The 21,743-nt window shown below is 30.5% G+C and overlaps 3 protein-coding genes across 3 annotated transcripts; 1 reads left to right on the top strand and 2 right to left on the bottom strand.

The window, feature by feature from the left end:
• Positions 1-864: 864 nt before the first annotated feature.
• Positions 865-3,299, top strand: LOC137818417 (uncharacterized). The gene is made up of 5 exons (XM_068621837.2): positions 865-1,363; positions 1,431-1,583; positions 1,643-1,784; positions 2,409-2,650; positions 3,040-3,299. Exons 1-5 carry the CDS (start codon positions 1,058-1,060, stop codon positions 3,244-3,246), a joined length of 1,050 nt encoding a protein of 349 aa, XP_068477938.1. The 5' UTR covers positions 865-1,057; the 3' UTR covers positions 3,247-3,299.
• A 5,126-nt stretch (positions 3,300-8,425) lies between these two features.
• On the bottom strand, positions 8,426-9,009 carry LOC150024816 (uncharacterized). The gene is made up of 2 exons (XM_090296434.1): positions 8,879-9,009; positions 8,426-8,759 (listed from the first exon to the last, which is right to left on the bottom strand). Exons 1-2 carry the CDS (start codon positions 8,914-8,916, stop codon positions 8,516-8,518), a joined length of 282 nt encoding a protein of 93 aa, XP_090152560.1. The 5' UTR covers positions 8,917-9,009; the 3' UTR covers positions 8,426-8,515.
• Positions 9,010-12,092: 3,083 nt separating this feature from the next.
• Positions 12,093-20,350, bottom strand: LOC137818483 (AT-rich interactive domain-containing protein 4). The gene is made up of 15 exons (XM_068621938.2): positions 19,788-20,350; positions 19,501-19,689; positions 18,637-18,690; positions 18,400-18,488; positions 17,702-17,978; positions 17,365-17,421; positions 16,993-17,024; positions 16,688-16,823; positions 16,141-16,314; positions 14,688-15,326; positions 14,043-14,180; positions 13,842-13,940; positions 12,941-13,041; positions 12,705-12,795; positions 12,093-12,578 (listed from the first exon to the last, which is right to left on the bottom strand). The coding sequence occupies exons 1-15, from the start codon at positions 19,932-19,934 to the stop codon at positions 12,456-12,458; spliced, it is 2,346 nt and encodes a 781-aa protein (XP_068478039.2). The 5' UTR covers positions 19,935-20,350; the 3' UTR covers positions 12,093-12,455.
• Positions 20,351-21,743: the final 1,393 nt, after the last annotated feature.

Below are 21,743 nucleotides of genomic sequence, written 5' to 3' on the forward strand. Positions count from 1 at the left end.
TGAGATATTCTTTAAATGTTTCAAATATATTTATTCATTGGTGATAAAGAAAAAGTCTTAATCAATATTGTTTAATTTTTGAGTTAAATTCTTTAAATAGTTTTCTATCACAATTCAACTTAAGTTCAATTATTTGAGTAAAAAAAAAAGGTGATAGGAGGATTTGGTTGTAAGTATTGAAGAAAATTAGAAGTATAAAGTTAAACGAATGAATTAGAAGTGAAAAAAAAAATGATTAATTTTATGTTTGAGATTTAAGAGGCTTTGGATATCTATTTTATGTTGATAATAAGTACAAGTATAAAGCTAATTCTCTACATTTTTTTTTTTAATTTGAAAATCAAAATATTTAACTTCGATTTTTTATTTATTAAAGAAGGTATTTTAATCCCCCAAATCGTCTTTAAAATAAAAATAGAAAAGTTCTTTTAATGTAAATCCTGTTTTGTTATTTAGTTCAAACAATACGTCAAATTCTCACATATATATTTTCTAATTTTTATTTACGTCTCCATTTAATAGGGTTAACTTAAAATACTTAATATCCACAGTTGAACTATTTAAACATCTCAATTTCTTAATATATTTATTTTCATCATAATCATAAATTAAATTAAATATTTTTTTTCTTATATTATGATATAAAATTAGTTTTTCTTTCTAATCTAAATTTTAAATTATTCTATGTAAATTATTGAAATAAATCTTTTCGTGTATAAAGAAATTGTTAGTTTTTTCAGAAATTATTAATTTTTGTGAAATTCATTAATCGAACAAATTTTATATAAAAAATGAATTATTTTTATCATATACTATAAATATTTAAATAATCTAAAATTTATAAAAAAATAAAAATGAATTTGAGAGAAAAACATATTTATCTTTTGTCCAACAACAGTCACTTTATCCAAGAGACCTTATATCTCAACAATATATAACTATTTCATTGGATTTTTGTTTTGTTTTTTATTTATCAAAAAATAATTTGTAAAGTGCAAAAATAAAAAAAGGGAGTGAAGTAAAGAAAATTGGTGAGAGGAGAAAGAAGAGAAATTGAATGGAGAATCGGAAGACATCGGCGTACTACGAGAACAGAGCGGTGCAGTTCGGCGTAGTCAGCACCGAGTGGCTCGCTCAGGCTCAGTCCGCCACCGTCCATCGCCCTCCTTCTCCTCCTCCGCATAATGACGCCGCCGACAAACCCTTCTCCGTCATCCACGAGTTCGACACCTGGCGCAAGCACCCCGATTTGGCGGAGGCCGTCGCCGCCATTCGCGCCTTGGCCGCCGTCATCCGCTCCAGCACGGCCACCACCATGATGCAGCTCGAAATCCAACTCAAAAACGCCTCCGATTCCCTCAAAGTAACTACCCCCTTTCTGATTATTATTATTATTAACTGATTCTGATGCGGTGTTACGCTGCACGCAGTGTTGGGATACAACCTCCATCTCCTTAACCGCCGCCTGCGATCTCTTCATGCGATACGTGACCAGGACCTCCGCTCTCGAATACGAAGACTTCAATTCCGCCAAGTCTCGCTTGCTCGAACGCGCCGATAAGTTCGGCGAAATCTCCTTCAAGGTCACTCACTCTTTCTCTCTCACTCGCATCGTCACTCTCTCACTCGATTCCTTTTTCAGGCTCGCGAAATCATTGCAATGCTCAGCCAGGATTTTATTTTCGACGGTTGCACAATTCTTGTTCACGGTTTCTCCAGAGTCGTGCTTCAGATTCTCAAACTCGCCGCACAGAACAACAAGCTCTTTAGAGTCTTCTGCACAGGTTCTGCTCTCTCTAAAGCAATTTTTTTTTTAGTGATGAAATATGAAGCTCAAACACTTCTCTGCGTGTCTGTGTTAGATACTTATATCGGACCGACACTCGTAGGACATCCGTGAAGTATCCAATTCAAAATGTATTTTTGTTGAATTTCTGGCAATTCTACTATAGTTCTATCACAATTTTAAAAAGGAAAAATACATTAATTTTTTAAAAACTCAAACTTATTGTATAAATTTTTATTATGATTATAAAAATAAGAAACAAATATTTTTGAATCAGTCATGAAAAATATCTTTCTGCTAAAAAAATAAATTTAAAATATACTTGTGCACATAAATCTTTATTATCAATTTATATAATTCATAATTATATAATATATAGATTCATGTCCCCGTATCTTACATTTTAGATATCTTTGTGTCCGTGTCGAATCAGTGTCTGTGCTACATAGGGAATGAGGGAATGACTAAAGTATTGAAAAAACTTTAATATCTGAATTCATGTATTCTGGATTTGAAGGATATTTTGTATTTGAACTTTCTGGTCAGAGTGATTTCTATTATTTCCAGAAATAGCTAAATAGTTTTTTAAGGATGGAATTGATGGATCGGTCTTAATTTGTAGAGGGGAGACCGGATAGAACGGGTTTGAGGTTGTCCAATGAGCTGGCGAAGCTTGATGTGCCTGTGAAGCTTGTTATAGACTCTGCAGTGGCGTATACTATGGATGAGGTTGACATGGTGTTTGTTGGGGCAGATGGAGTTGTTGAAAGTGGTGGTATAATCAACATGATGGGGACTTACCAAATTGCAATGGTCGCCAAGAGTATGAACAAACCAGTTTATGTGGCTGCTGAAAGCTACAAGGTATGTTCATCTTTCTGCATACTTGTTATACTGATGAGTAAGATTTTGATTAGAATACATACACTGTTTCACACAGCAATTTTGATTATAAGAAGACAATCTTACCCAAAAAAAACACAGTTGATTAAGTAGGACAACCTCTTACTTATATACTTAATTCAACATTATGCTTCTTATACTACTCAAATTGGAATTTATAACAGTCACCCAATAATGGTTGCCATGTATGCACAGTGGTAAGATTGTTAAGTTTTGTAATAGCTACTTTAAAAGTTGTATATAAAATTTTGTCTGGTTGATTGCCAGAATAAAATGTTTACATTAATCATGTATCAAAATGAAACTCGATTAGTAATGGACCTTGTACATATTCTGTATGTAATTGACAGTTTGCTCGATTTTACCCTCTGGACCAAAAGGATTTGGCCCCTGCCTTACGCCCTGTTGATTTTGGTGTGCCTGTTCCATCCAAGGTTGAGGTTGAATGTTCTGCGCGGGATTATACTCCTCCTCAGTATCTCACTCTGCTTTTCACTGATTTAGGTGTTCTTACTCCATCAGTTGTTAGTGATGAACTCATCCAGCTATATTTGTAGCTATTCCTGTATAACTTTCTTTAAATTCATTTAAATTGTTGGCCTCACTCCAAGATTGTGTGTTGTGAAATAATTTTGTGACAAGTACATGCATTAGCAAGTTCAGTATAACCTAACAAATTAGTGTATAGAGTTTAGTAGACCTTAAAAGCTCAATACATAACTTACTCTACCAAAAAGATTTTTAAATAGGCTATGATAAAAACACATTTGTGGTAAAAATCATTATTATTTGTGTGCTGTTTGAATCTTTCTCCTTATGAGTGAACTAAACTCTTATTTTTTTGGCTATCAAAATTGCACCAAAGTTGATTTTGAAGGATCAAATCACAAAACCTTTAGTTCTTCCGACGGTTTCAAACAAGTTAATGCTTATTTTTAGGAGTACTTCAACTCCCAGCGGAAAATAATCACATTTTATTATAAGAAACTAAAATGAAGTTTTACTTTTAAGCTAGGCATTAGATAAAAATGGACTAGGAAAAAATGTTTTTCTAAAAGGCTTTTTTTCAACTAAATTTGCATTGGTGAGAAATAGAGGGTCTTAAATGAGAAGTTTTATCTCAAATTACTTTGAAATAAATATTTTTTAAAATAAATCGCATAACTTTAGACTTGTTTTTTGTCAATTAATTTTATAACTTTTCATTCACTCAAAATATGCACTTAACTAAAAATTTGATGAGTTGGCTTAGTGATTAAACAACTTTCTTGTCGTAGAAGTAATTAATGTGACATAGAATCTAATTCTGAGAATATATAAAAACTTGTTGAAGTGGTTATAATCACATGTTACCATAAGTAAGATTAGTCTTAAAAAAAACCCTGTGATTGGGGAGAAAAATATAGTGAACTAAGGGCATAAATAGTGGGCACCTAAGAAGCATAAAAGCCATTTGAGAGAATTGTTATGGTGACAGTATAAGAAAAAGGAATCAAGCAAAAGGAACTATTACTGAGTTTGCAAGAATGTATTCCCTAATGGGTAGGAGAAGGAGTGAGCTTTTTAGTAGAATTAACATTGGAAGCATTAATGTGGCAGCTGGAAGCACCTTTGGAAAGACAAATTCCATACTTTATTTAGCTCAATTAGGCTCTTCTTGGGGAGGGGTGACCCAGAGGGATGTCATTCTCATATTCTCATTCAAATTCAAAAGAATTCCAATTTCAGAGGAAACCAAAATCACTGGAATCATATGTCAGATTCGATTAATTAAAGAAATATGCATATATGATAAAAGTCGATCTGAAAATAATATTAACGAAAAATAAACATCAAATATAACAATTTTATTATTTTCTTTTTATATTATTATAATAATTTAAATACTAAAAATTGATCTTGAATAGATAATTAATATTTAATATTGAAGAAAGACCGGTAACAGAAGGACGTGTATAACCGATAGAACATCAAATGGACGTTTATGATAAAAAAAAAGGATTTAGTTGAGATCCATCAATTCTTAACTAAAACAAGTTTTAATGATCAAATCTATACTTTAATGTTATATTCACTGATGATTATTTTTATTTTATAAAAAAATTTTACTCTTTACAAAATTATTTAATTTTAATTTAGTCTTTATAACCATTTTTTTTTAATTTCAACCTTAAAACCCTGAAATTTGGTTTTTAATATTTCTATTATGAGATCTTTATTAATTGTTTACATTAATTAAATATTAAGTAGAAACCACTAGAAATACATGGTGATACTTTAAAAATAAATTTTTAGATTATTGAAATAAATGTTTTTATTTATCTTTAAATATTTTTTAAGGATAAAAATATTAATTTTAAGTTCAGGATAAATTAAAATTAAAAAAAAAACATCATCAAAATTATAGTTTGTTCATTTTATAAAGACTATAAACAATAATTTTAATTTTTTATAGAATGCAAAATAAAGAATTTCTTTATAAGTACCAACACCCAAATATATCAATGTTATAGTAAATAGATAATGTTTGATAAAGATTTATTTGAGATTTCAAAATGTCACTTCAAATCACTTTTGAAAAAAATATTATCCTAGCAACTAAGATTTTAACTACTAATTATTTAGTTTCTAACTACCAATTATTTAGTTTCTAAATTTGGTAACAAAAATATTGATCGTTAATTAGATACCAATTTAGAAACCATTTAATAATAATATAAACTAATTTAGAAACCAAAAACTTTTTAGTTTTTAAAATGGTCTCTGATTTAGTCACTATAGCAACTAATTATTTTTTATCACTAAAAATTAATTTCTAAGATTAGTGTACTCAGTAACTTCATTTTCCTTATTTGATTTAGACTTTATTTTTAAGATGAAAAGATTTTTACTCAATTAACTAAATAAATTATTCTAAAAATATTTTAAATAATTACTATAAAAATAAAAATGTGCAATAATTAATAATTATGATTAGATAACCATATAAAATATATTTAAATTATTAAAATATTTTATTAGATTTTTTATTTCATTCCGTTCATCACTAAATATTTGAATATAATCTAATTAAAATTCAAGATCTATTAAAAATAATATAAAATAACAATATTAATAAAAAAATTATTAAATAAAAACTAATTTTAAAGAACAAACTAATTAGTTATTATTAACTAATTAGATATCATCTTATAAACTTAAAACAAGTATTGATATTTAAAATAATTTTTATTATTAATAAAAAAGTTATAAAGTAATTTTTAAATTAGTATTTAAGTCTAAATTGATTTTTTTAGTTAAAAATATATTTAAAATTACATTTTCAACAAGATAAAAAATTATTTTTTAATTGACTATTTGTTAATATACACTAAAAGGTAAATGAAATTAATCTTTTAAAACAAATAGTTAAAAATATTTTGAATGAAACTATATATAACTTTAGTATTATCTAACTAAAGTGGTTATATGCAAATAGTATTAAATTGTTTTATACTATTATCAATATAAATTACAAATACTACAAGAAAATCATTAAATAAAAACTAATTTTAAAAATCAAAATAATTAGTTATTATTTTACTAAATTAGAGACCATTTTATGTACTAAAAAAATTATTGATATCTAAAGTAGTTTCTATTATAAAGAAAAATTTATAAAATGGTTTATAAATTGATATCTAACCATTAACTACTAAGGTTTTAGCTATTTACTACTAGTTAAAATTTAGGTAGCTAATTTAGATACCAATTTAGAAATTATTTTAATTTTTATTAATAATATAAACCACTTTAGATATGAATAATTTTTAGTCTTTAAATTAATTAATAATCTAGTCAATATAGTAAATAATTATTTATATTTTTAAATTTAGTTATTAATTAATAATTTTTTTGTAATGAACAATAATTTATAGTTATCCTATAAAAAAAAGTTGACCCTGTGAGACTAATAAAAGTTTTTTCATATTAGAATATATATATATATATATATATTTTTTTTTTTCACTAGAAGAAAAAATATTATATTAATGAAAGTTTTTTTTTTTATATTATCAAAGGTTAAAATCTTTGCTAAGTTATTTATCTGTAGATGAATTATATGTTTTAAAGTATTTAATGGAGGTTTTAAAATTTATGTTAACTGCTATGAGTTTAAAAGTTTATGTAAAATATTATGAGTTTCAAAACGTAGATTATCATACATTTCAAAATTATTTACATTTGTTTTTTTATTCATTTATCATTTATGCATTCATGTGATTTTTCAGCCATACTTATTTTCATTTATTGTATTTACTTATCTATGTTTAATAAAGTGTTTTTTAAATAAATAAAACAAATAAATGATAGATATAAAAATCACCAATTGACAAGTTATACATATATAGTTAACTAAATTTAAATTTATACCAAAATATATCAAGTACGCATTCAGATTCAAACTCAAATACAAAAAATGAGTTAAAAAACTAAGAAGTAACAAAAGAAGAATATTGTTATGAGGTAATACAAATAAAAATCTAACATATTGTTCACAAAGTGTAAAATGGGACAAATCATTTTCACATTGTACTATATTTTTTCATGTATCACATATGCTTCTCTTCATGTCCAGAATTTATTCTATTAGTTAGCACACTTCCTTCATTAGAAATCTACAACATAAATATCATAATTAGATATGTAAAATCTAAAGAGTAAAACAAGTTATTTAACATTTTTAAACATTATCGGTAAAGGATTCAACATACTCAATTTATGAGTTAATTGACCTTATTGTTTATTTTGTTCAATTATTATTCTATTTTGTTTATCAAATTGTGACTTTAATGCAGTGACACCTATATTAGAATACATACTATCATGAAAAATAATATAAAAAAATCCATACACGTTAAAAAATACACAATCAATCAACAAAAGTTAAACTACATTTGTTACTCCTATTAATATTTAAAATAATTATCAAAAAATTTAATAGTGCCTAATCATATTCCACACAACAACATTTCCAATCTTGACACTGATAAAAATAATTTCAATCTTCGACATGACAATCCAACATACACAACACTAAATTGCTAATAAGAAAATGCATGTTCAATAACCTAATTCTCCAATTCTCTATATGAAGGAGAAAATGAAGATATCTTGATACTATAATTCCTATTATATTCAAACACATAAGAATGGTAAGGTCTCAATCTCATCCCTCAGACACTACCACAATGTTTTTGACTTCCTAGGACATGAGCTAGTGAATCTTTAATTGATATATCTTGTGAAAGAGAAGATTTATTTTGACTCTTATGCTTGAATTTTTTTCTTACAAATAACAAAAAAGTTATAAGTGAAACTCACATGCAATTTGGTTGAGTCTTTGTCTTTATAAAAATTATGCTTGCTCCAATTTTGCTCAATGGTCTTCAAATTTGGACCATAATCAACAAAAGAAGTCCAATAATCTCTATTCATTATTTCTGGATACATTGTAATAACGGTATTTCTATTTCGTGTTTCATCATCTTTTTATTGTCATATTGTCATAGTTATTGCCTATACTCACTCATGTATTGAATTTAAATTTAAGATATATGTTAAATCAGCATCAAATTTAACTTCAAATTTCTCTTAAAAGATATTACACTAAGTAAATTTAATTATACACTATAAATGGATAAGCATATATAGTGATAGGAAATTGACTTATCATAAAGGGATGTGAGACCAACATAAATAATCAACAAACTGAACATATATTTATTACATAAGTGAAGAACAAAAGTGAAAAAAAGTGATGGTGGTTTTTGTTTCACTGAGATTCTAATTAAGTTGATTGGTAGATTTAGTGTGTGTCTTGGGCAGAAACTTCTCCCTAAGCTCAGCAGCATCAACCTCACCAAAGTGCTTCTCAGGAATCCAATTTCCACTCTTCGGATCTCTCATCCAAAACTTTTCCTCTTTCTTGCCATTATCTGATGTTGCTTTTGCCTTCACTGCTGTGCCTTCCATTTGCATCCTTAAACTTTCTGCCACAACAGTACAACATCTCTTCCTGCACCATTGCCTTCATATTTAACAAGATATTATATATAGTTCAATAGCATGAAACAAACAAAAAAAAGTAGAAGAATGGATTACACATGCAAAGCAGAAGAAGGAGAAGATAAGAGTGGTAGGGTTAACCTGAGAAGGAAAGAAGGGTTGAGAATAATGTTGGCCATGAAATGCAGAAAGTGAAGGAGAAATTAGAGAAAGGTGATGTTTGAGGGATGAAGGGTTGGTTTGGAAGAAAGAGTGTTATATAAGAGAAATGAGTGAGTGAGTGTGTGGTGTTTTGAAAGGAACATTAACTCAAGCAGTTATTCCTTAAGAATATATATGTTGAATCCATGCCATGTATAATAGAATCTGATAATGCTTTGATAACTTCTGTCTCATTTCTTAACTACTTCTAATTAAATATCTGCTTCAGAATATTCTTCTCTTTTAAAAAAATTATAAAAGCATAACCTAATTTGGTACCATGTATACAAGATTCTTGGATGAAAAATTTTGGGATTGGGCATTTGCAAGGTTAATGATTTTCATCCATCCATTCTCAACATGAATTTTTTTTAATAAATTTACGTTAATCAGAACGTGTTATCACATAAAAAAAAAAAACAAAAACTATTGACATAGTTACTTAATAAATCATTTATTATCCGAGATATTATTGTAACAAAGACTAAACTCAAATTTTAGGTTTAAATTTTTGTTTGTTTCAAATATATAACAAATTTTTGTTTTGAGTATCCAATTTTTTTTTTATGTTAGGTACCTAATAAATTAAATTTTTGAAAAATATGTTGAGAATGGATGGATGAAAATCATTAACCTTGACTATCGAAAAGCAAAATCTAAAAGAAAATATAGAGGAATAGCAAAAAAGATAAATGGTGATGACAAAACCATGTGCCTCCTCTGGTTGAGTCCTTCTCATTCCTCTAGTCACATGTTTCAATCACAATTTCATAAGAAAAATGTTAAATTAGCATTTCACAAATTAAAATGTATATAAAGAGAATTACTTGTGATTGTGTCCGCAACTCCTTTCCCTCCATCTAGTCACAAACTTCAATTACAATTTCATAAGACAAATATCAAATGAAAGAACTGGAAATGAAAGTATGTTTATACATAAAAGAGGAAAGGTAAGAGAAAATAAAATGGGAAGTAGGTAGGAGAAAAGAAAATGAGAAGTAGAAGTAGGGTCACTCATTTCAAGTATGAATTTCAAGAGAGATGGAGATAATGAGAAAAAAAAATTGCTCACGCACAAAAAGTTTAATAAATTGCTTCACATTCCAAATTTAAAATTCGTAATTGCTTTTATAAAATGATAGAATATTAGTTTTAAAAATAAAATAAAAATCCAATTAATTATAAGAATAATTAGTTATTTATTAAATGCTTACAAAGAATGAAATGACTGAAATATACGAAATAAAACAATAAAATAAATATTTATATAAATATAAAATTGATAAACACAATAGGTATAGATAAATGATACAAATAAAAAATGCGAATGAATACAGAGACACGTCAGTACTTATGTTCCCACTAATATAAATAATAATTATTCTTACAATCACTCAAAAATTTCAATAAATTTTTCTTACAAATCTATTCCAACATTCGAGTCAAAACAACTTCATTTTTTTTTCACTTTTTTTTTAAATCACTTCAAATTCATTCTTTCAAATCTTTTCTCCAATCCAAACAAACCCTAAAACTTCTACTAACATGTAGCGATAATGATGTCTCTGTTCAGTTGGAATGAATTGTGGTGCAAGATGCATTCACATGGTGAAAGGTCTCATGCCACCATGAAAGTAGAGGAGCTGAAATCTGATTTACCTTTTGTTGAGTCTTGGCACTGTTGAGAATAGCTAAGAAACTCACATCAATGAAACCAGCACACACAAACAGAATACTTTTTTTATAAATTAAAATATTTGAATTACTTACGTTTCAAAACTTTCCATCAACATCCATTTCAACCATCAATATCACACCACTGTCATATTAGTTCTTTCCTTTATGCAACTTAACAACCTCTTGGTTGTTTTGATGAAAGAGATCACTTTAAAAAATTTAAGACGAAATTAAAAACAATTTAATAATAATAGAACAAATTAGTATATTAAATAAAAAATAGTAATTATTATTATAGAATTGATTGATGGAGAGGAAAGTGTAAAATCAGCTTTATAGAAACAAATTTGTATTTCAAAAATAATTTTACTTTATAATCTAAGTAAACCAACTCTTCTAATTAATTAACGTGTAAAATATTATTTTCAGTGACAAACCAAATTTTTAATTCACGATACTTTTTTAAAATAGTTCTTTAAAAAATAATTATACAAAAAACGTAGTTGTATAATTAGTATAACTACTCACATAACACCTTGTCTATGGAATATAACGACGTAATTAGATTCTCTGTTTAATTACAGGGACAGAGAGAATCAGTATTTTTTTTTTCATTGTGCAGCTCGTATCAAAACATTAGGAAAATATTTGTAAAATATTGTTATTCACATATGTTTCTACTGTTTTTCATTTAAAACATTAGAACATATCCCAAATGCAAATGGCAGAATCAAGTTTATTCTTTTTTTTTTCTTTAGTATGATGCATCGTCATCAATAGTAATTCTTCAAATCAAGAAAGAAGTTACAATTTATACGTCAGTTTTAAGTGAAGATTCTATATTATATCTATTTACTTTTAATAAGCTTATTATTATTTTTATTGGAGTTATAAGGGAGCTAGATTTTTTCAATAAAATCTAATACATGTTACGAAAAAAACTAAAGCAAGTTTGTTCTTGAAGTTTCACAAGTCAGCCTCTCACAAAGGCAATGTACTCAAAACAGAATAATTTAGAGTTGAAAGTAGAATTAAAAGTGATTCTGTAAACTAAGAGTCTAAAAATTGTGTTACGACATAAAGACAGAGGTGCTTATTCTAATTTTGATAAAACAAATGCTATTTATCAGAATAATCTCTTGCCAAAATATTATTCCGTCTGTATTCAAAAATTAGATCATATACACAAACCATTACTATTATCTCAGTTTTTCAAGATTAAAATTGGATCCAAAAAATGAACATCCTTTGACATAAACAGACTTAATTATTAACCGGAATTGATTATGTGAGTTTCAATCTTACTTCATGAACTTTATTAATAATTTTGCATTCATAATTTTATAATTTTCAACAAATAATGGAACAAAATTAAAATAACGTGATAGTGGCAAGAGTTCCTCTTGTATATATACATTTTTTTTCCTATTTGACATTACACACTCAAATCTGAGAACCAAGAAATAGTATGTGCATATAGTAAAAAGACTGAAAAAGATATGTTAAATTAAATCATATAAACATTCTCAGTGCACAAGTCTATACACATTTTCCTTTCAATACAATAGGACACTCGTAATAAACTAACTTTCAACTCACAATGGAGAGTTTGATGGGGATCTGAAAGTGGTATGAGTTCCATGATCTGAATTAGGAATTTTTGTTCCCCTTAATCAAGAACAAAGGTGAGGGGTTCGCCTAATCTTAATGACATTTGTGTTAATTGACCTAATTTTCATTTTTTTCATCCTATATTTTACTAATCTATCTAAAACATAGAGTACAGATAAATCCAGCAAAGCGGGTAACTAGTTTGTCTGCTATTCCAGAAGAGAAACCATCAAAGGTGTCGTGAAGACATTGACCCTTGTGAATACCCATTTGCAACATTTTGTTTCTTCTTGAAATTTGTAACACTACAATGAGGACATATGTATTCTAACCCATCTGTTTTTGCATAATCCTGCAGAAGTTGTGATTTAAAGAAAAGAACCTTAATATAATTAGTACCAAACAGATTTATTATTTTTCGCTATATTACGACTCAACGTATATACAATAATTCTATGTGAATGTGACGAAGCAGTACCTTAAATGCGCCTAGACCCTGCCTTCTGTCACAGCCAAAGTGGGCCCACTCACCACATATGCCACAATTCACCCAATCACCAGCTGCACTACTGTTTAACCGAAAAGATTGTACATAAAAAATTATATTAGCTGCTGCTACAGTTGCCAATCATAAAGTGAATGGTAAATTACGAGTCTTAAATTAAACTAATGTAACTGCATAGCTTCATTGACTTAAAAAATATTAAGTACAACCTGTGACACAACAAGCAACATTCTCCATCCACATCGTCATGTGCTAATTCATATTCTAAAAGGTAGGTCTCATAATGTCTTTTCAGAGTATTTCCAACACCCTGTAGAATAAGACACAAAAACCCTTAGCTAGCAGTTAATTTCACATAATAAACAAACATTCGGTCAGAACATAAATTCTTTGTTAATTAGAGAACTTCATATCAGTGCAATTTTAACTTCTCTGCTAATTTAACTAACTTTTTTAAAGAAACTACAACAGAGGTAAAGCCAACAACATATGATCATCAATAGTTACACCAAAGCTTAAGCCAAAGACCCTAAAAATAAACTAATTGCACCATTTTTTGTTTTTGGGATGAGGAACAGAACAGAATGCTGTAATTTAAGGTTCTTTCCAGTGAAGGCTTTCTAAGGTAGGGTGCAAGCAACACTCAGTTTTGGGACCAAATGATAACATGAACATACAATTGACCAGAACCGTTTCCATACTGTACTTTAACGAATACAAAAAGAGAAAGAAGAGCCTTATGGAATTGTGTCATGTCATGTTGCTATCTGGGATTGTATCATGTTGAAGATTCATATAGACGTTGGCTCTGAGACAAAACAGAGGTCAATTATCGTTAATTTAATTAACATAATTTTTCAGTACTAGGGATTCTCTGGAAGGGTAAATAGAGATAATTCTTTTATTAGAGAACTAAGATTTCAGTTGTCAAGTCTTTGAAGCGGCTTCAGTTTTGAAAACTTCCTTTATGTTATTTTAGATAATCAAGATTTCATAAGAGTTTATCGAGAGATGTGAAAATTTTCACATCAAAAGATAGGAAAACCCATTCCTTGTCAATCTCAATTTAAATGAGCCACTCAGGGTATATAGCCAACACATAGAACTTACAGTCATTCTATTGGTAGTTGTATAATTCCGCATCTTTGAAAAGATTTGCCCCTTCCAGTTGATACCATTGCCAACATGAAATCCTCCCCTCGTAACCACCTAAAAGACCAAACCAACAAATTGAGAAAAAAAATATACAGAAAATATACAAAAAATACACATCCATAATCATTCCCAAATAATACACAGTCATCAACTCACCTCTTTATACAAATTGTAGAGATCAAGACGTTTTCCATTGAGTATGGCATCGGGGAACTCGGTAAGCCCTCCTTGAGGAATTAATCGATTATGTCCCCGGAGAATCAGAAACTCCATGACATCTTTAAGAAATTCCTCCTAATACAGAACGTTACAATAATGATTAGGAATAAATTTTCTGTATGGAATATAGACTAAAAATCACTAAAAGGAAAATAATCAGAAAACGAACAAAAAGTGATTTCTTTTGTTTTTTAAATATAGTCTCATTGAACATTTGAACTGTATATCAGTTGGCCCAGTATGATTTAAAAATATTTAGGTCTTAGAATAACATTCTTTTATGAAATATTGATCCAAAAAGATCATTCATTAGAAAAGGAAGATCATCCTTCTAGGATACGTAATTAAAATTTTCAGATCAACGTTAACATGTAAGAAAACTCCCTTTGCTGAATGACAGCAACAATTTTCATCAACTTATGTAGTATTTAGAGGTTTCTATCTGAAGATAATGCTACATTTAAAATCAAAACTAGAGAGCACAATCCTCAAGTTACATATTTCAAAGAAATAATCTCTAGAATTAGGCATAGGTTACAACTCATCAAATTATCTTAAAACAATGGACAAAGGAAAACTAACCTCAGAGCACGTCTGTACTGGGCCTCTACCGCAACCATGCTTCTTAAGAGGCAATGGGTTCAACGAAATAACCTGCTTAGATTGAGCTGCACTTGAAAATGATTTTCTATGTGTTGCAGATGTTGATCCAATACTACGCTTTGTTGGGGCAACAAGTGGCAAAGTAGGCTCTACTTGCCCACCATCAAAACCATCTGTCTCAGAAGGTCCACAAAAAGGTGTCATTCTATGGCGGCGAATGTGAGGAATTGGCCTCATTGCAGATACTTTTAATCTCTGTCTAGCAGGAGCTAATGGGGTGCTAATGCCATTCGCCATTTTTCTATCCTTTTCCTCTTCATTTACTTTATAAACAGTGGCAGGCCCCGCAAAGACGCCTTCATGAAGACCAGGGCTAGTCCCTTGGCTTGATTCACACCTTTTTCTTCTAGGAGGGGGTGGTTTCAACCAACCAGGGGGACTGCCAAATATTATATTATTTTTGCTTGTACCACTATCTTTCTCACAACTTTGATAGAAGAAAAGTAAGCGCTCAGCATCATCTTTCTCAAAAGAAGCTATAGGCAACCCCTGAATACTAGCAATACCAAGTGCAACTAAACTTCGATAAGAAACCTCAGGTGCTAGCTGTCTCAAAATCTGAAGGGAGCAACAAAGACATGCAATTATGAACATGAATAACAATAAATATGCCTAATGTAGAACTCCAATTCTAATAGGATGCAAACTTTAAATACTGTACTTAACACCCATGTATTTATGCAGAAGTCCTTGTTACTATCTGCGTTTGTTCATTATTAGCAAATGTAGATAACCCAATTTGAAAACAGGATAAGCAATTAGGTCAAAATAGAGTGATTAGTAGGGACAGTGATTACTGCTTGAAAGAATCAAAATGATAAATCCCAGTGTGCAACTCTTTGGTTATCCATAGATTATTAGCCATGCAAATGTAGATCATCCAATTTGAAAACAGGTTAAGCAGGTAGGTCAAAACAGTTTGATTAGTAGGAACAATGATTACTGCTTGAAAGAATCATGATGAAAACTCCCAGTGTGAAACTCTTTGCTTAGAACCACTCTCATTATAATAGGGCTAAACTGCATATTAAAAGAATATGGTACTCCCATTTGAAAGGGGAAGAAAATGAAAGATGCAGGGTAGTTGACAGCAAAGGTGAGATGCCCGGTATAAATACTACTATTTAATCATACTAGTACAAAATTGGACATCAAACGTATTATAAGCAGTAAATGCAGGATAAATTCTTAACATAAACGTTAGGTAATCCCACAAGAGAACAACAAGCAATGATTAAATTAAAGCATTGATGAATCCCAAGTATGAAACTAGCAAGAAGGATTGACATTGAGAAATAATAACTTTAAGCAATAAAACACTGACAAAGATAACTTTATCAAAAAGAAAGGGAAAAGGGAGAGATATTAAAACCTGCAAAGCCCATTGAGGAAGCTTCATGCAAATTTCAAATACAGGTGCTCCACAGGCAATAGAAGCAGATCTGCGAGGTTCAGAGATGTTCTGTTTGTTTCCCTCATTGTTGAGCTTCGCGTGAACTAGTTGACTCTTCTCAATTATCTCATTTTTTATATGACTTTCCAGGAGCTAAAAAGTAAAACAGATAGGCCAAAGAATAAGAATCTAAAAATTTCAACAGGTAAAAGTATCTTGCACAATGTATATATTATCATTGCACCTCAGATACGAGGTTATTGACTTAATGCTTAATAAAATAGTATTAGACAACTCAATGATAATTGAAATGATCAAAGAACTGTGACATTCCAAAAAAATGATAAATTAAATTCTGAAGACAAAATAGTAATAAGAAACATAATGTATGTATCTATGCCTATAAAAGTTGCTGAGAGAAATGTAGGACTAGAACTAAAACATTATTATATCAGTGCAAATAGCGATTATTGTTGGCTACATAAATAATTCTTAAACAATGGCAACATAGATAGTTGGAGAGTACCTGATCATTAAAACAAGTTTGTGCACTGCCCGATACCAGAAGTGAGATATGTGCAGAACTACAGGTTGATATATCACATCGCATGGTTACAACTCCTCGAGAAAAAGTGGCTGCCTGAAGAGGTGGTGGTGGAGCACTGTACCATAGCATAAAAATATATATTACATGGTGGCAAATCATATTCATCTGTTCAAAAAAGTCCTGGCAAAAATCCATGAAAATAAAGGAATTTGACTAAGAGAGAGACATTTTTCAAGTCATAAAATGTATGAGTACAAAATCATATGCAAGTTATATTAACATACCTAAACTTGCCATGGAGCTTGCAACCGCGGATCTGAAAAGATAAATACAAAAATTGAGAAAACCTCCCTAGAGGCCATATCAAGCAGATGAAAATGTTGTAGCAAAAAGCAACAAAACAACACAAGGGTAAAAGACTACTAAAATTACCGCGGGAAGTTGCATTTTATTATATTATATTATATTATATTATATTTATATTGCTCCCAAGGAAAGAATACACCAGATTGAATAATGAACAGTGGATCTTATTTTATTAACAGTATTTTTTTTAGTTTTACAGTATAAAAAGGGTTATACATCTTAAGATTTTGCTGACATAGAGTTTTATAATCCAAGTAAGATATTTCAACTAAACATAAAGTCAAACGTACTTCAATAGTTAAGAGAGCTCTGAGTCCATCCTCCAAAGATCTTAGCAATGACTCGTCCTGAAAAGAAACAAAAGAGATGAGTACTCGGTAAATGATATCTAGTGTGGATGGGTGTGTTTATTAATGCGCATTGTTATATAACAATCCTTTCCTCAGTCGTAAATTGGTAAACATACTCTTGCTTTGTTCCACAACAGAGAAACTTATTTTCAACATGCATCTGTAGGTGGGGCATGTCACTATGTCACAGTTACCACAAACATTTTTCATTGAATTAGCATCAAAGTTTAAAGGTGGAGAGCACACTAATAGGAAGTAGAATTCCAAAGAAGCTTACAACAGTCGAAGGTGCACCACAGACAAGAAATCTCAAGTTCACTTCATCTTCATGTATCTTAATGGCAGGCAGAGTGCCTGAAGAATTTTCGTCATCATCTTCCTCATCAATCTCTGGAGGGTCAACATTGATTTTGAGACAGTCACCAAGAAGGTGTGGCCCCATCTCACTAATAGCATCATGGATGTCGGTAGAAAGCACTTGATTGTTTTGGACACAGTAAAGTTCAAAAGAGGCACGTGCAAGGTGAAAAGCATCCCAGGTATGTGTAGATGAACTGCAAAACATTTGTAAACAGCACTAGATGTTATGTACTACCTAGAAAATCTTAACAAAATCCACTATAATTTCTCATTTCCCTAAGAAAAGAAAGGGTCTCAAATATTGCATGGACACAGAAAATGAGAGAAAAAAAGCATACTGGACTTTCTAAAGTCTGGCCCTTCATAGTTCAAACAAAAATATTAGAAAAAAATTCGATGATTTAGTTTAACAGATAAACTAGAAAAGTTCCAGATTTCACAAGAAAGTATTCCTTTCATGGATGAGCCACTACTGGATGCATCATTAAACGCAAATGCAATCATCCATCAATATGACTTGTATCAGTAGGACAATTGGACTTAGGACTTAAAGAGCCATTTCATTGTGAATGCATCACATGCTTGCAAGTTGCAATAAAATAAACAATATCATACCTCTGTACAACTGAAAGAAATGCTTGACGAAAATGGCAGGCAGCATAAGAAAAAAAGGCATTCTTCCAAAATATAACATATGGGATTCCCTGCAAAGTCAATCCAATTAAATAAGCAAACTTTCACCATAGAATTATCAGAATGCAAGGGGTTCTAGTATTTTTTATCATCCTTCAGAAATAGTAGTTTGTTGAGTATTGATAGCTGAGTTTTAACAAGCAACTAAGACAAAAGTACCTTAAGGTGAAGAGCCTCTGCAAAACTTTCTCCATTTGGTATTTCTAAATAAACCTGAAGAAAACATTGAAATTACATCAAATGAAACATCATACCCACAATGCCAACTGAGGGGAACAAACGTAAATCAGATGAACCATATTAGTTTTTATAAGATCAATAAGACAGTTATTTAGGCCAAAAAGAATGTCTTAATAAGACATATGCTAAAAAGAATGTTAATAATTTTAACACACGAGATTAGACCTCAAAATTTTGGGAGAAACACAATGAAATTTCATGAGTAAAGTGATAAGCACCAAAGAACTTGGGAAACCTTCCCTTAACTGCTAGTTCTTAAGGGGGAGAACCAAGTAACTTAAGTAATCAACCATGCATCCCATATTACTCTATGTGAGACTTAGTCGTCCTATAATAATAATAATAACAACAACAACAATAATAATAATACCCAGGTCCCTGTCAAACCTATCAAAATGACTCCAAATATCGCCAATGTCTAAATTCTTAAGTATCACATTGACTGGTTCAATACTTGAAGTACAAATGTCTATGCCACCATACAACTGATCTAGGAAAATATAGACGCAAGTTTCTAATATTTTTAACAGTATGCATTTTACTTCCTATATTTTTCCTTCTTTCTCCTACATTCTTAACAGTATGCAGATCTACTTCCTACATTTTCCCTTCTTTCTCCAACGGAACTAGTCCCCATAATATGACCAAGCTTGTAACAACACAGAAACTGCCAATTTTAAAAGCTCTCCATTTTCTTCACTGAACTTAATACACGTAACCTAGAGCGCCATCAACAAAACACACACAGAGACAAAAGAGTAGCTAAAAATTCAGAATACATACAGCCGTCGGCAATGTGGAACCAAAGAGCTCTATGATATCCTCAGAAGTCGATAATTCCAAACCTTGCCAGACCAGTGAACCAACTTTGTCATTCTCTAGCTGCTCTCCTTGCAAATAAACAAAATTCGGTTGATACGACTCCAGCACTTTCCTAAACTGTTCCTTATCCGGATTCCGAAGAGTTTGAACCTGCATTAACAAAACATCCACATCATGCTCTTCCCGTGGCTCCCAACGCGAAACCAAAAACCAACATTACAACATGTGAATGCGTTAATCGTGAATACCTCAAGACGCCCCGCGGAAACTAGCTCGGGAAAAGGATATTTGTGCTGATTCTGTGAGGCCTTGTGCTCAGCGAAACTTGCGCCACAGGTTACAGCGAGAAGAGTGCAAGCGTGTTTCGGAGCTCCATGAGGATGGAATGGAAACATCGTTGTTCGAGCTAAAAGCAGCACCGTTCAGACACGCAGGCACACTGAGAAAACGACGATGAAACTTCTCACGCGTAAGGTTGGACTCCGACGGGACTCAGTTACGCACTTTGATGCACCGAAGAAAACGCCGTTTCGCAAAACTGCGGAGGAATTGCGAGGGTGCGTTGCATAGTTGGACGGACGAAGAGAGTTGGTGATCGAGGAGAGAGGGCACGGCAATGGCGGTGCGCGACAAGAAGAGGATGAGGAACTGCAAGTATTAAAACCCTAACATGATGGATTGATTGGGATTGGAAGATGAAGATTGAACAAGAAGAAGATTGAGATTCACATCTTCTCATGTTCTTTCTAAAGAGTAAGACGGCGTCGTTCTGCTTCCTAATTTAGTTTTTTTACAAAAATTACAACGGATTAGTTCTTGGAAACTGGGCTTGGTTAGTTTGTGTTGTTTGTTCACTTCTTTGGAAAATAATTGTTCAAAAATATTATTTTTAAATTAAAAATATTAATTTTTATAATCCGTAACTTTAGATTTAATTAAGTTTGAAGTTCTAATAAATTTAATTATTTTCAATTGAATTTATATTTTAAAAAATTATATTAATTATAGAAAAGTTTTATTTATTTTTAATTAAGTCTATGTAATTTAATTTTTTTATTAATTAAGTGGCATGATTGTTATTTTATCTTATCATCTTATTTAGTTGTCTTCATATGTTATTTTATGTTAATATAAAATTATATATATTTTGTGGTTATTTTATGAAAATAAAAACTTAAATATGATGTTGGGAGAATGTGGAACAAATGTGGGGTTAAATAGCATAACAATAACGATAGAACAATGGTTATGGCCAAATGTACGTAAGTTGGTTGTATGTTTTATATCATTCACTACCTTCATACACAATTCCAACTTCACCCTTGTTCATAGTCTACAAAGCAAAATATTTAAACTTATGTTTTTCTTCTTGCACCAAAACAAATAAAAGCCACCTATTATTATATGTTTACTGGGTTGAACAACTTGTATGTATTTATTGGATGATATCCAATTAGGATAAGAGTTTCACTCTTATCTTTCAATTTCTTCCTCTTTTCTTATGAAATATGCTTATAGCACAAAGAATCAGATATTTTCAAATGACTAACCGTTGATTTAAGTCCAGTCCAAATTTGTTTCTGGTACACACTATTGAGAACACCTATTGAGAATATAGGCTACAGGGGTGACAGCCTCTTCCCAAAAGTTATGAGGCAGCCCCTTGCCTTTGAGCATGCACCTTGCCATATTAAGTAAAGTTTTTTTTATTTTCTTTGCAATTCCATTATGTTGTGGAGTGTAAGGAGATGTAACTTCATGTGCAATTCCTTTTGCACCACAAAATTCTTCCAGCTCTTTGGAATTGAATTCTCCACCTTCATCAATTCTGAAAATTGTTAAGACATGACCTGATTGCCTTTCAATCTTAGCACAAAAATTCACAAATCTTCCAAACACCTTACCTTTCTCCTTTAATAGGTAAATCTAGATTTTTCTAGTGAATTCATCCACAAAAGTAAGACAATACGTATTACCTCCAAGTTAGTTGTTGTCTAGAGGGCCACATACATATGAATATAGAACCTCCAAAGGCTTCTTTACTCTTTGCAGTCTGGAGTTCTTGAAATTATTTCTTGATTGCTTTCCAAATAGGCAGCCTTTACATGTCTTATGAGACAGGTTGGTTGGTGGCAGCCCTGTGACCATCTGTTTACTGCTTAACCTGTTCAAACTCTTAAAATTCAAATGGTCAAATCTGTGGT

Source organism: Phaseolus vulgaris, chromosome 10, assembly GCF_051622355.1.
Source record: "Phaseolus vulgaris cultivar YP4 chromosome 10, ASM5162235v1, whole genome shotgun sequence".
NCBI classification, from domain to species: Eukaryota; Viridiplantae; Streptophyta; class Magnoliopsida; order Fabales; family Fabaceae; genus Phaseolus; species Phaseolus vulgaris.

What these genes read in the sequence shown, in the direction of transcription:
- LOC137818417 (XM_068621837.2), top strand. Translation starts at nt 1,058, where the DNA reads ATGGAGAATCGGAAGACATCGGCGTACTACGAGAACAGAGCGGTGCAG. An exon ending in TCGGCGAAATCTCCTTCAAG is followed by an intron (nt 1,584 to 1,642) that starts GTCACTCACTCT and finishes TTCCTTTTTCAG; the next exon opens with GCTCGCGAAATCATTGCAAT. An exon ending in CTTTAGAGTCTTCTGCACAG is followed by an intron (nt 1,785 to 2,408) that starts GTTCTGCTCTCT and finishes CTTAATTTGTAG; the next exon opens with AGGGGAGACCGGATAGAACG.
- LOC150024816 (XM_090296434.1), bottom strand. Translation starts at nt 8,916, where the DNA reads ATGGCCAACATTATTCTCAACCCTTCTTTCCTTCTCAG. An exon ending in AACCCTTCTTTCCTTCTCAG is followed by an intron (nt 8,760 to 8,878) that starts GTTAACCCTACC and finishes TTAAATATGAAG; the next exon opens with GCAATGGTGCAGGAAGAGAT.
- LOC137818483 (XM_068621938.2), bottom strand. Translation starts at nt 19,934, where the DNA reads ATGTTTCCATTCCATCCTCATGGAGCTCCGAAACACGCTTGCACTCTT. An exon ending in CAGAGGCTCTTCACCTTAAG is followed by an intron (nt 18,489 to 18,636) that starts GTACTTTTGTCT and finishes TTGACTTTGCAG; the next exon opens with GGAATCCCATATGTTATATT. An exon ending in CAGTACAGACGTGCTCTGAG is followed by an intron (nt 14,181 to 14,687) that starts GTTAGTTTTCCT and finishes GTTCTGTATTAG; the next exon opens with GAGGAATTTCTTAAAGATGT.